At 45.8% G+C, this 14,820-nt stretch overlaps 1 protein-coding gene and 1 long non-coding RNA gene across 2 annotated transcripts in view; one reads left to right on the forward strand and one right to left on the reverse strand.

Annotated features, from left to right (window-relative positions):
- The window catches only part of LOC309346305, a 115,873-nt gene extending 114,548 nt beyond the window's left edge, over positions 1-1,325 (forward strand). Inside the window, exon 2 of the long non-coding RNA XR_014158587.1 lies at positions 914-1,325. This is a non-coding gene — a long non-coding RNA (uncharacterized lncRNA). The remainder of the gene's footprint in view (positions 1-913) is intronic.
- FABP3 (fatty acid binding protein 3) lies at positions 1,259-14,820 on the reverse strand. Its single transcript, XM_081869860.1, has 4 exons — positions 14,652-14,820; positions 7,338-7,510; positions 2,298-2,399; positions 1,259-1,577 (listed from the first exon to the last, which is right to left on the reverse strand). The coding sequence occupies exons 1-4, from the start codon at positions 14,722-14,724 to the stop codon at positions 1,524-1,526; spliced, it is 402 nt and encodes a 133-aa protein (XP_081725986.1). The 5' UTR covers positions 14,725-14,820; the 3' UTR covers positions 1,259-1,523.

Here is a 14,820-nt window from a genome sequence, read left to right on the forward strand (position 1 = left end):
GGGCAGACAAGGTTCAGTCTACCTGAGGGGGGAAGGCTGAGATCATAGGAAGGGGCTGGAAGGTTTTATGGTGTAGAATAGCCATCCTACAAAGAAAAAAAATATCTGACAGGTTGAAAGTGTTGCATTCAGATATTTAATACAGTATCTCTGTATCTGCTTGAAAGAAAGTGTTGCACCTTGCAGTGGTAAACCATCAAGTGTAAACAAAGTTTCTGCTTTTATTTTAGAAGAGCCTCATTCTTATCTTTGGTCTTCTGGGTGAGGGGATTAATTGGTCCATATTCCCTTACACTCAGTTTTAAGCTGGCCAGCAAAAATGTCACCACAAACAGTCAATCCAATAGCTGGGTCTTAAGACGCCACAATGCGAGACACCTTTCGCTCCTGTGGCTCCATAATACGATACTCATCGGACAAATCAGCTTGGCTTTGTGAAACAATAGACTGTCAAGGTTTAGTCTGTATGCCGCACGCTTGAACCGCAGGACTGATTCTGCAGCTCTGTAACACAATTGCCATCCGGCCAGCAGGCAAGGGTGAGAGTGAGTACCTGTAATCATACCAGTTAATTTAATTAGACCAGATAATGCTAGGGCTCTGATCTGCTTAACCACCTTAAACATCCATTTTGATGGTTGGCAGAGGAGGAGGAATGCATTTTTAGTAAAATGAACTAGGGTTGGGGAACCTTGGGATCAAGCTGTGACATTCCAGATCTACAGCGGTACCTCATGTTAAGTACTTAATTCGTTCTGGAGGTCCGTTCTTAACCTGAAACTGTTCTTAACCTGAAGTACCACTTTAGCTAATGGGGACTCCCGCTGCTGCCATCGCACAAATTCTGTTCTCATCCTGAAGCAAAGTTCTTAACCTGAGGTACTATTTCTGGGTTAGAGGAGTCTGTAACCAGATACCACTGTATCTGTTTAGCCCTTGGGATTCTCCATAAGCCACACCCCTCACCAGACCTGGCTCCACCCCTCCTGCAGTGTTCAACTATGACAATGTCTCTTTGTTTGCATTGTGTGAGTTGTGTGTGTAGAAATGTTGCTGCTGGAAAGCACCCTACTATTAGGAGTCTGTGCCTCTGGCCCAGCTCATCACTACCACATGGCTCCCCCTATAGGTTGCTTGTGAAGGAATATGCCCCCTGGGCTGAAAAGCTTCCCCCCCTACACACAAATGGAATGATTTATTAGTCATAATCCCAGTTATGTCATCAAGGGCAAGCAGACAGAGACTCAGCCAGACACCATTACACAACTATTTCAGTTTATTACTTCCACATAGCTTGTTTCTGCCTCGCCCACTTCTTCAGTATTTTTTTTTTTTTTTAAAGCAATGAAAGAAAAGAAAACCCCAAAGATCAGGGGTGAGAGAGTTCAAGTTGCATACTGAACAGATTCAAAAAGGTTCAACAACTATACAAAAAACACTTGTGGGGAGGAAGGGAATCACAAAAGGCAATTTGGCAACAAGTTTGGCATTGGGTGACTTGGCAAGAGAACAGGTACAGGCTCTTATTCTGCTTTTTGATAGGTACGGGTGCAGACCACGGTGCCCATCGTCAGAGTCTGAAAGAGAAGAAAAGGTAAGCAAGTCTTACCCCAGAAACCCTGTGACCCGCCCAGGAGGCCTGTTCTAGACTGACTTAGTCTTGGGGCATTACTTATAAAACCATAAGGGTGGGTTAATATCTAATGTATATTTTGGAAAGAGCTTTGACTGTCTATTCTCCATAGGCTTGCCTGCCTCTTGAAATATCGTTGCCAAACATGGCACAAGGGTTTCCAAGCTGGGTGCAGAAGACTATCACCATATTGGTGACACCATCTTGAATCAAGATGGCGGACCAGGATGGGACTTTAGTTTGACATTTTTTTGCATAGGTTTGGCTCTTGAGATATCATTGCCAAACTTGGCACGAGTGTTTCCAGGGTGGGGCAGAGCATCCACAGACAAGGATTGTATGTACTTGTCTAAAGCACAAATTTGAAAAAGTAAGAACAACAACCCTGCAGGCTGATTAAGTGGGCAGTTGATTAACCTCTTGCAGTTGATCAAAATGTTTCTAATTGATATAGCTAACCAACCATTAAATTGCAGAGGCAGCTAAAGTAAAGAGTTACTTGCTTGTTTTTTTCCAGGCACACTTTCATGTGACCAGGGGTGGGGTGGGGTTGGAGGCAGGTTAAATAGTTTCCAGGAGTGATTTCCTTCCCTTGCAGTTTTCTCTTCAAATTTTTAACTTGCCCATGTAGGCCACAGGTAAAGAGCAGTGTACTTTGTCTTACCAAAATCAACTTTCCATCCTTCAGTTCTCGGACTAGCGAGGTCTCCTTCCCATCCCATTTCTGCACATGAAGGAGCTTCCCTCCATCTAGTGTCACAAGGGACTGAAAGAAAGAAATCAAATCAAGCTCATTGGAGAGCCGCAGAATTGTGGTTCGTAACAGAAAAGAATTCTGAGTTCCACAAGCGCAACACAGAGAGACTACAGAGGAGGAAGGTGGACAGATAGTTTCATCCCTTGGGTGGGTTGTAAGCAAGGCCCCATCTGCACTATGGATTTAAGGCAGTATCATCCCACTTTAAACAGCCATGGCTTCCTCCAAAAAAATCCTGGGAGCTTTGTTAAGGATCCTGAGAGTTGTTAGGAAGCCCCTATTTCTGTCCCAGGGCTGCAGTTTCTAGAGTGATTTAAACATTTCCCCCAGGAAACCTTGGGAAGTGTAGCTCTGAGGAAGAACAGGGGTCTCCTAACAATGCTCAACATCTTTGTACCCATTACTTGGCCAAAGAACCACAATGGAAAATAAAATAATAATAATAATAATAATACCCTGCCCATCTGGCTGGGTTTCCCCAGCCACTCTGGGTGGCTTCCAACAAAATATTAAAATACAATAGTCTGTTAAACATTAAAAGCTTCCCTAAACAGGGCTGTCTTCAGATGTCTTCTAAAAGTCTGGTAGTTGTTTTTCTCTTTGACATCTGGTGGGAGAGTGTTCCACAGGGTGGGCGCCACCACCAAGATGACCCTCTGCTGGTTCCCTGTAACTTGGCTTCTTGCAGCAAGGGAACTGCTAGAATGCCCTCAGTGCTGAGCCTCAGTGTCCGGGCAGAATGATGGGGGTGGAGACGCTCCTTCAGATAAGTGTGGATTTTGAAGGATGACTGGGCCTTTCAGTTCTCATATTGTTTCAGAAGGTTTAAGTTTGGCAAGTTCCCCTTTAAATGTGAACTGAGTCATATCCCCCACCCTTATATGTGCCCCACGTGGGAGCCAGTGAGGCTGCCAGCTGCTGTAAGCCTATCCTATTGTTAACCTTCAGGCTCAGGTCATCTGTGCAGAGTGCCCTGCAACTCCTGTGAAGCTCTAAAGCAGAACCTCTCCCAGGCCATACATGTTGTTTTAACATCTTGTCCTCTGGCTGCCTGCCAGCCAAAATCATTTGCTTCGAAGGTCAAACATGCAGCTTGCCAGTAATTCACACATGCTTGCTTCCTATGGAATGCAAATGAGATATTTCCATTGCCTCCCGCCCATTATGTTTTGCTTGACAAGTGTCTGTACACCACTTAAAACAATATTTTTAGTCAATTAAGTCATTTGGCTGTGGTGACCTTTGTTTTCGTGTGTGAGTGAGGTGGGTGGGTGTTTTGGATCAGGTTAGCCATATTGATTTGTATGCTGTTGGTGGACTCTTGTCGTTGTCCTGTTGGGCTGTGTATGTGATAAAGGGGAGCCATACCGGGGTGAAGGCGTCTTCTTCTGTTTGTCCCCGTGTCAGTTTCAGTTTATTAGTTAATTTTTCTAGTAGGGCTGTTTCCCATACTATTTGGTACCATTGGTCCATGCTTACTCCTGACAGGTCTCTCCAGTGTCTGGTTATGATGTTTCTGGTTGCTGAGAGCAGGTGGGTTATAAGTTCTTTGTGGTGTAAATGGGCATTGTTGTCTTGGAAGATGTTTAGTAGGGCCAATTCTGGGGTGATGTCTATTACTTGCTTACAATCACAAGCAAACAATCACACCCTAAGCCAACCCCAACCTCTCTCACCACCAAAGGAACACAAGTGAACAACACAAGCAACGCTGACACCAAACTCTACATACATTAAACATAATAGAAACACCGCCACCCGACCCCACCCCCATCCATCCTCCCTCTCCCCACCCCCCCTTTCTTTTTTCTTTCTGTTTTCTTCTCCCCCTAATGCCTCAACAAATGAAACGGATTTGTAAAAACGTTACATGGAAGAAGAAGAAGAAGAAGAAGAAGAAGAAGAAGAAGAAGAAGAAGAAGAAGAAGAAAACGAGGCACTACACTTCTGTAAAACAAGAAAATCCTTAATAAAAAATATTTTTTTAAAAAAAATTAAGTCATTTGGCTTTTTCCTTTAAGCAAGGGTAACTGAAACTGCACACCAGCCATACAAGCACCTTTTTGAGAATAAGGAAAAGCACTGGAAGAATTTACTTTCACCACTTGGAACAAAAAACCCTTCTTTCCCCATCACATTAACATACCAGGGCAAAAATGGATCTTTCACACTTAACCCCTCAATTAAAATCAGTTTCAGCTCACAACCCTAGTTTTTAAAATATGTCATGGCATCATCACAAGCTGCTCCCACCAGTAACAGAGATCCTGCAGTGAGTCATGGCTATGTGATTATTGAAAAGAAGAATTGTTTTAATACGCTCTAACCTACTTTATTTTAAACTCCACCCACCCCCGGCAAGGCTTCAGAGCTGCAGGCTGTGTCATTTGAGGGTAGAAACCAGTAGCACAGCTTCTTTTGACAGACAATAAATATCAACATCACAGCAACGGAATTGGTTTGTTCAGGATCTGATAACAGGTAAGAGAAAACCACTTCGATGAATAGGAATCCAGTATACAAACTTAAGGTTGTTAACCAGTGCAAACCTCTGCTGGTTTGCTCAAAAATAAGACTTGCTGATTTCAGCATGGCCTGCTCTAGAGTAAGCATGCACTTGCCCTGCTTTCAGTACAGGTTCCACTTGTTCCAAATTGATATCAAATCTAACTCTGCTCCGAGACCGGAATAACCTAACACTCAGTACTTTTTTATTGAAGTTGTTTCAGTAAGTGCCACACTTTTTAACAACAAAAAGAGGTGCCAGTACTGTGTACTCTTGAGTATCCCCTAAAAAAAAGGGACTGCTAACACCTAAAGAAAAACCCAACGCTTATAGAAAAACAGGTAAGCTCTGGTCTGGTCAGATGCAATGACAGGGGTGTGACTAGGTACCTAAAGGACTCTGGTCACAAGCCCATGGCATAAATTTGAATGAATGTAGAGAAGACTTCTAGGCAAGTTAAGAGACTGGGTTAGTGGGATCTCGCCAGCTTTGCACTTTGCAGCAAGCCCAGCAGCTCTGCAAGCAAAGGTTGAAAATAAGGGAGAGAAGGAGTAGGAGAGTTTGGGGGGTGGCAGCACAAATGACCAAGGGCTCAGGTGCCCTGGGCTACTCCCAAACAAAGCCCTTTCCGTATGGACCATAAAGCAGAGTCTTCATAGTGAAACAGACCAGCCTGATTAATGACAATTAATAATAATAAATTTTATTTATACCCCGCCCTTCCAGCCAGAGCCAGGCTCAGGGCGGCTAACACCAGTAAAATTACAGTAAAAACATAAGGGGGGAAACCCAATTTAAAATACAGGTTAAAATGCAATTTAAAATGCAGCCTCATTTTAAAAGTAGCCCATAGATCAAAACCATAAGGGGAGGGAGACATAAGGGTCAGACTGAGTCCAAACCAAAGGCCAGGTGGAACAGCTCTGTCTTGCAGGCCCTGCAGAAAGATGTCAAGTCCTGCAGGGCCCTAGTCTCTTGTGACAGAGTGTTCCACCAAGTCGGGGCCAGTACTGAAAAGGCCCTGGCCCTAGTTGAGACCAACCTAACCACCTTGTGACCTGGGACCTCCAGAATGTTGTCATTTGTGGACCTTAAGGTCCTCTGCGGGCAGTGGCGTAGCGTGGGAGGTGCAGGGGGGGCCGGCCGCACCGGGCGCAACATCTGGGGTTAGGGCAAATCCACGGGTTAGGGGGCACAAATCCACGGGTTAGGGGCACAAATTACTTGCCTTGCCCCGGGTGCTGACAACCCACGCTACGCCACTGTCTGCAGGGCATACCAGGAGAGGCTGTCCTGTAGAACTGAGCACCTACTCCAAGCGTAGCGAACCTTTGGTCCTGCAGAGGTTGCTGAACTACAACTTCCATTATTCCTGGCTTTTGGTCATTCTGGGCTGACAGAAGCTGTAGTTCAGCAACAAGCAGAGGGCCAAATGTTCCCATTTCCTGACCTTCTGCATTCTCTCTCCCAGGCCCTCCCCACCACTTTATGTTTCTGCAGCACCTCGGCATTTCTCCCCAAGTTAAGAACAGAAAGAAAGCCCTATGGGATCAGGCCAAAGGTCCAGCTTGCCCAGAATCCTGTTCTCAGAGTGGGCAACCAGGTGCTCACAGGAAGCCTGCAAGCAGGACAGCAGCACAACAGAAATTCTCCCCACTGGTGATTCCCAACCAAGTGGCCGGACATAGGCATTGTGGCCAGTGTGAGACCTAATCTCCACTGATTTGGTTCCGTCCTGGCACCTCGAGAGACAAGGATCAGGCAGCAGGCAGTGGTGGCTGGTGTTCATTTGGAATGGTAGGATGGAAGGAAGAGTCAATGACAAGCAGAATCAATTAATTCTGGTTTTGCCCCATCCCCTGCTGAGTTTTGTTTTATTTTTTTTTAACTATCAATTCTCTATTGATTAAACGATTTGCATGTCTATACAAACATTATGTACTATCTCTTAACAGGTAAAAAAAATAGAAAATTATATAAAATAGAAAATTTATAAAGAAATAAAGAAGTAACAAAGATAAGAAACAAAGAAATCAAAATAAAAAAAGGAGACTAAGTTATTTACATAGTAAAAGTACTCATCAGCACAATCCTTCCTGCTGGGCTATGCAAGGGCAACTAAGGACTAAGGGACTAAGGAGCAGGAAGAAAGCAAACAGTGCTACCCCTTTGAAGTGGAGGCAAGTAAGAAGGCAAGCAGGTGAGGGCTGGCTGAGGCCAGACCCAGGATGGTGTGGTAGTGCCTCATTTGCCCTAAATAGACCAGCCTGGACTGCCAGCAGCTGACAACATGGCCAGTCAAACTAGACAGTCATGGGCTAAATAGACAAATCAGTCTGATCGGCTATAAAACATCTTCTGTATTCTTGTCTAACCCTTTTGTAGCTCCTGATGGGACCTAGCAAGGGTTGCAGTCACAATCTTGACAGCCAGAACTCTACCTTGACATGTCTGTCATCTGCGGTCGTCTCATCAAATTCTTCTCCTATTGTGAATTTGATCTCCGTGCTCTTGAAAGTGCTCTGGGTCTTGAGGGTGATCTTGTTGCCGTCAACCTCAATAATGGTGGTGGGTTTGGTCAGGTTTGCCATCTGCCTCGTGGCAAAGCCCACGCCTGCAGGAAAAGGAGAGGTTAAAGGGGGTGGGAATTAGCAGCCTAGAAGCTTAGAAGTCAGTGTGCCATAATAATCACAGCATTGATGGGATGCTGGTATGAAAAGCAGATTTGTTAAGACAGAAGAAAGCTAATGAAGGATTAAAAAGAAGGTGGAGGTGTGGGAATCTTTGATCTTCCAGATGTTGCTGAACCACAACTCCCATCATTGTGGGCCATTAGCTATGCTCACTAGGGTTGATGCAACATCTGGAGGGCCCAAGCTTCCCCCATACCTTCTCGAGAGAGCTGCTTGCAAAACTGCTTGGTTAAACACACACACACACACACACACACACAGACACAGACACACACACACACACACAACAGAACACAATAACCCAACACCCAGCCACACCACCAAAAAGAACAAAGGCTTATTCATCAAAATGAAATCAGTTGCACTGAAGGTGGAGCAAGCGAGTCCTTCTTGACTTACTGAGATAGAGAAATCAGGCCTCCATCACCAGTCCTTGTAGGGAGTGTTCTTTCTGGCATTCAGCCATGTAGTGGAGAGGACTCCTAAGAGACCCACATGTTTGTATATGATAAGCTGCAAAGGAGAGCTCTCCAGGCAGGATTTAGCAGTGTGGCAAGACTCTTACCATTTGCATTCCTTTGGGGGCGGACCTCTCCTCATTTAGCTGCTAATCTGATTGGATTCGTACCCTTGCTGGCAACTGCAATGGAAAGGAATGGCTTTGTTGTGTTCCCACCAGAGCGCCCAGTCTTCCATATGCATTGCACCCTATGACCAGCAAACCTTACACACCCACCCCCCAGATCTGCAACTAGTGTGTTGCATAGTGTGTAGCGTGTCAGACTAGGACTGGAGCAGACCCAGGGTCTAATTCCTGTTCTGCCTTGAGGCTCACTGCATGACCTTGGACCAGTGGCATTCACCAAGCCTTGCACACCTCGCAGGGGTGCTGGGAGGCTAAAATGGGGAGCCCCTTGAAGAAAAGGTGGCCTAATAGATACAATTTTAAGAGGGTTACTTTGAAGATGGGGTGGGTGGTGGACCTCACCTCCACATCTCCCAAAGGTGAGAACTGTCAAAAAATCTCAGAGGGTGAGTTTTTCCTTTCTGCTCCCCAGGTCAGTTCTGCTTTTAAAACCAAGATCTCTTCCATATCCTTTGTGATTGGGAAAAGGATCGTAAGCTCAGTGATAGAGCATCTGATCTGCATGCAGAAGGTACCAGGTTTGATGTCCCCATTATTCTCAGGTACAGCCAAGCATGCCCAACGTGTCTGATATCTAGTCAATGAGGAGCAAGGGCTAGGAAACTTTCCAGCTCAAGCTCAGTCTGCAGAGCATGAGACTCTTAATCTCAGAGTTGTGGGTTCAAGACCCATGTAGGGCAAAAGATTCCTGCATTGCAGGGGGCTGGACTAAATGAGCCCTTCCAATGTGGTCCCTTCCAATTTTACAATTCAACATCCTCTTCTGGGCAGTCTTCCAAGGACAGCACAACATGGTGGGTGGGGCCAGAGGCAAAAGCGGGCAAAGCAACAAATACAGATTTTATCTTTGTACAGAAGGATTTGGCCCCCGGTCCTGGGTTTCGCCACCCCTAAATATAGAGAATACAGAGCAAGATAGGTCAATGGTGTGACCCATTACAAGATTATGTTGTAGGTTCCTATGATTAACAGAAGGGTCAGAAGCTCAGGGATGGAGAACATGCTGCTTTTCTTGTAGAAAACCCCAACTGCTGGGGTCTCCAGTTACCGTAAAAAGGATTCCAGTTAGCAGACAATGTTGAAAGCATTTGCTGAGATCCTGGATTGCTATTGCCAGTTAAATGCCCTTAGTTCCTCCAAACATGTCACAATGTCTACTGGGGCCTTCGAGTGTCCTTGGAGGAGGAAAATAATCTTGCCCAGAGTGCAATAAGGTATGCTAGTATTCCAAGAAGGAAGATAAGCACCATGGGAACTGACCTTCCCTGGAATATTCCAACCCACCCACCCCCCTCTCACACACACACAAGATAAGCAAGTCTCTAACTCCTTAACTTATTGAGAGATACAACAGAAAGCATGCAGGCAGGATTCTGCCCAATTTCTCATTAAGGTAGAAACTTGGCCACATTCACACCATACATTTAAAACACTGTTATAGGACTTGTAATACTCATGGCTTCCCTCAAGAGAATCCTGGGATTTTTGTTAAGGGTTCTGAGAGTTGCTCCATTCTCCTCCCAGAGCTACAATTCTCCGAGTTGTTTAACAATTAATCCCTCTTCCCAGACAACTCTGAAAAATATGGCTCTGTGAGGGGAATAGTAGTTGCCTAACAACTCTCAGGGACGCGGGTGGCGCTGTGGGTTAAACCACAGAGCCTAGGGCTTGCCAATCAGAAGGTTGGCAGTTCGAATCCCTGCAACAGGGTGAGCTCCCGTTGCTCGGTCCCTGCTCCTGCCAACCTAGCAGTTCGAAAGCACGTCAAAGTGCAAGTAGATAAATAGGAACCGCTCTGGCGGGAAGGTAAACGGCATTTCCGTGCGCTGCCCTGATTCGCAAGAAGTGGCTTAGTCATGCTGGCCACATGACCCGGAAGCTGTACGCCGGCTCCCTCAGCCAGTAAAGCAAGATGAGCGCTGCAACCCCAGAGTCGGCCACAACTGGACCTAATGGTCAGGGGTCCCTTTACCTTTACCTAATAACTCTCAACACCCTTAAACTACAGCTCCCAGGATTATTTGAGGGAAGCCACAACTGTTTAAAGTGGTAGCATAGTATGTTAAATGTATGGCGTCATGTGAACCTCATCTCATCTTCCAGTTTCCTGGCCAAAGAGTGTACAGGGCCAAAAGGTACTTTGCCCTCATCTGCAATTTCTTCCAAATTTTTGATATTTTAAATTTTTAATCAGCATATTTATCATGCCACCTGAAATTAGGCCTCGCCTGTTCTGTACTGATTTGCCACTCTCAGACAATCTCCCAGCAACTTTTCCCAGTTCCAACAAGCACACAAGAAGTTCCACAGAGCATCACAGCCTCCAACATTTTCCAGCTGAAAAAAGGCACATAACACCCTAGTCATCAAACCACAGAACACCACCTGAGTCTCTTCATGCCATAACTCTGTGGAAGAGTCTATTTCACCTGCTGTATTCTTTAACCCTGCTATAGCCTCATAGCCCATCAATCTGAAAGATGTTTGTTTTTGGAGTTTAAATGAGTAATAGAAGTGGGTCCTGCAACAAAGTGTTGCAGCATATTCCCCCTCCTAATAGAAGTGCTCTTGTCCCAAGCTTCCAGCCACCCAATATTCTCTCTAAGCAGATAATTCCACTCTTCTTGCATTTTCCCTTCTCTCTTTTTGAGCTGTCATCCTACATTTCCTTTAAAAAAAAATCTTTATTAAACATTCAACACATATTTACACAACAATTTGCCATTTTACAATTTATGCACTAACACTACACAACAAAAAGAAAAAGAAAATAAATGAAAGTAAGAAAGATATTAAACTTCCGATTGTTCTCAAAAAACTAAGTCTCATATATTATTTTTTACACAGTATCATATTATACTTTGTTTCCTTAATTTCTTTCTGAGAAATATTCTTTAGTTTGTTGTCTATACATTACAAGAATCATTTAAGGTCTGCTAGGAGGTTTTTGCTATTATAAAAGATTTTCAAATATTCTTTAAAAAACTATCCATTCTTTATTCACATTCTGCACTGAGTACCCTCTAACTCTCTCCTTCATTATTGCCAATTGGATGTATTATATACAATACCCCCAAACTCTTTGAATTTTTTCACTCTGATTTTTCCTTACATTCCATGGCTACTGAGCATGCTCAGTACTCATGGAGCCTTTTTTGGGGGGAGGGGTTCCCCTTCAGGATTCTCTCCACATATGCTGATACCTCCTGCTTGTGTCTTAAGTGGGTTTTGTTTTGGTGGTTTTTTGGTACCAGTCCAGCAGCACTCACGACCCAAGTTTGCAGACAGAGGGAGAAATCGGAAGGGGGAGTAGGAAGAGTCCTTCAGTCCTGATAAGCAGCTCCAAGTATACCTCAAGCTTTGTGCAAAATGGCAGGCTGAACACTGCATGGGGCTTTAGTGCAAATGCTCATGCACTTAGATACATATGCATTACAGAGCCCTGGAGAGTCTAACTACTCTGACCCCTAACTAATGACAACGGTAGCGGCTAGCAGAAATGAGGCATGCCCTTCCCCATAAAGTGTAGGGCAGTGGATTACCAGATAAATACAGTTACAGATAGGTAGCCGTGTTGGTCTGTCATGGTCAAAACAAAATAAAAAAATTCCTTCCAGTAGCACCTTAAAGACCAACTGAGTTAGTTCTAGGTATGAGCTTTCGTGTGCATGCACACTTCTTCAGATACACTGAAACAGAAGTCACCGGACCTTTCTATATAGTGAGAAGGTGGGGAGGGGTATTACTCAGAAGGGTGGTGGGAATGGGTGATTGGCAGATAGCTGCGATGAGCCTGTTGACGACTCTTAACGACTGCAATAGGTCTAACAGGAAAAAGCAAGGGGTGAGAAGGTGAAAAATGGCTTTGTCATGTATAATGAGATAAGAATCCAATGTCTTTATTCAAACCAGGTCTCTCCATAGTTTTAAGTTTGGTGATAAGTTGCAATTCAGCAGCTTCTCTTTCCAGTCTATTTCTGAAATTCCTTTGTAATAGAACAGCTACTTTGAGATCTTGTATAGAATGTCCTGGGAGATTGAAGTGTTCTCCTACTGGTTTTTCTGTCTTGTGGTTCCTGATGTCGGATTTATGTCCATTTATTCTTTGGCGTAAGGTCTGGCCTGTTTGTCCAATAAGGTCTGGCCTGTTTGTCCTTCAGCTCTCTATATTGGACAAACAGGCCAGACCTTACGCCAAAGAATAAATGGACATAAATCCGACATCAGGAACCACAAGACAGAAAAACCAGTAGGAGAACACTTCAATCTCCCAGGACATTCTATACAAGATCTCAAAGTAGCTGTTCTATTACAAAGGAATTTCAGAAATAGACTGGAAAGAGAAGCTGCTGAATTGCAACTTATCACCAAACTTAAAACTATGGAGAGACCTGGTTTGAATAAAGACATTGGATTCTTATCTCATTATACATGACAAAGCCATTTTTCACCTTCTCACCCCTTGCTTTTTCCTGTTAGACCTATTGCAGTCGTTAAGAGTCGTCAACAGGCTCATCGCAGCTATCTGCCAATCACCCATTCCCACCACCCTTCTGAGTAATACCCCTCCCCACCTTCTCACTATATAGAAAGGTCCGGTGACTTCTGTTTCAGTGTATCTGAAGAAGTGTGCATGCACACGAAAGCTCATACCTAGAACTAACTCAGTTGGTCTTCCAGATAAATACAATGAGGGGGGTGTATAGGGCTGTTCAGGGCTCACATATAAAAGCGAGAGAATAAAAGGCTGAACGTATTAAGAGAGCCAGTGTGGTGTAGTGGCTAGACTATCGGGCTAAGACCTGGGAGACCAGGGTTCGAATCCCCACTCGGCCATAAATTCACTGGGTGACCTGGGGCCAGTCACTCACAGCACAGCCTACTTCACAGGGTTGTTGTGAGGATAAAATGGGAAGGAAAAGGAACCGTTTAGGACAGCTCATGCTCCTGGGAGTAAAGTTGCCATATAAATGTAATCAAATCCTAATGAACATGAAATTAGAGAAACAAAAGAAAATAAGTCTCCTGCTCAACTCTCCATCATTTATGCAGTGATTCTGCCTGCATTTACTTCGGAGCAAGTCTTACTTATGATGGGTCTTACTTCCGAGTAAGCAACCGAGTCATTTGCTTTGCATAGGACAGGCTAAGATAGGTTTAAATGCCACCCTTTCCATCTTGTGGCCTAAGAATAAGAGGAGGAATAAATCTCGGGCGGGCAGATCTGCCAAGGCGCTGCAGGAGCCAAGCGGGCGGGGTTTGGCCCCATTCCAACCAGCGTAAACCAATCGCCCCACAGACGGAGAGGGGAGCGCCCTGGGCGGAGGCGGCGTGGCCTAGCGCAAATGGAAGATGCGCCGAAAGCGCAGCTGCCCCGGGCTGGCTTTCCCCGCCCTCTTCCCCAAACTTGGTTCACCGCTCTGACCTCGTCCGGTGCCTCCGGGCGCCTCTTAACCGCGAGACCTTTTGTGCTTCTACTCGGAAGCAAGCGCCATTAAGCTTAGTTCTAGGCTAAGCACCATTCACGAGAGATAATCCATCATACTCGAGATTCACGACTGGGCAGCTAGATCCGTTTTCTTGGCTTATTGAAACGCGCCGAGAAGCGTGCAGTTTTACTCGCTGCAGCGGCAGACACGCGTCCCCAACCCTTTCCACACGTGGCGTTTTCCTCTCTCCTGCAAATCCCGGAAAGCCCACGCCACTTAGTACGCGCTTTCGCTCTTAAGGCGCCCCAAGGCTGCGTTTGGCTACAACAAATGGATGGCTGCAATCCCTAACCACCGCTAGCTACCGTTACCTGGGTGTAAGCCCCATGGAATTCAATAGGGCTCCCCCCGGTAGACCTGGAATTATGCTGTGACGCGGGGGTTCTGCTTTCTGCACCTCCGGGGCTGGGGCTGGGGGCAGCAGAATGCAATATACCCGAGCTACCCTACGCACCACTTGCAGCCACGGCAAGGATCCGAATTAAATGCATTTACACCCAGAAGGGATTAAGAGGGAAGGATTCTCCCGGCAGCCTAATCCGCCGCGGAGCTCCTTCAGTACTACAAACGGGAAGGTTTGAATGAAATGCCGGCCCTCCGCCCACGTGGCTGGCGGCTCAATTTATCCAAGGGATTTCCAGATGGCCGCGGAGGAGAAAACGCCCCAGCTCGCCGGCGCTCGGCGTTACCAAACGCGTTACCGCACCGAGCGAGCTGCCCTAGCCGAGCGCATTCCAAGATGCACCGATAACATTTCAGCCTCCCGGGCGGGCGAGTGATTGATGGTGGAAGGAAAAACCCCGCTGGCCTTCTCGGGGTTGCAGTGCCAGCAGCCTGCAAGGCTGTGCGCTCTCCTCCTAGGCAGTCTCTCCCCTATCCCACCCCCCCCCCCTAAAACGGGAGGAAAAATAGTATCCCTGCTCTTACCGATAGCTTTCATGTAATCGTCGAAATTGCAGCTGTCGACCAGGTTCCAGACGCCTGCGAAAGCCTCAGCCATGGCGAGCCTTGCCGGGAATGTTTGTGCAGCGAGGAGAGAGGCTTTTACGCAGCGCGCTTGCTAGCTAGCTTGGCGCTCTTTATATTTATATATATA

The sequence above is a fragment of the Podarcis erhardii genome (genome assembly GCF_964252035.2).
Source record: "Podarcis erhardii genome assembly, chromosome: 7".
Lineage (NCBI taxonomy): Eukaryota > Metazoa > Chordata > Lepidosauria > Squamata > Lacertidae > Podarcis > Podarcis erhardii.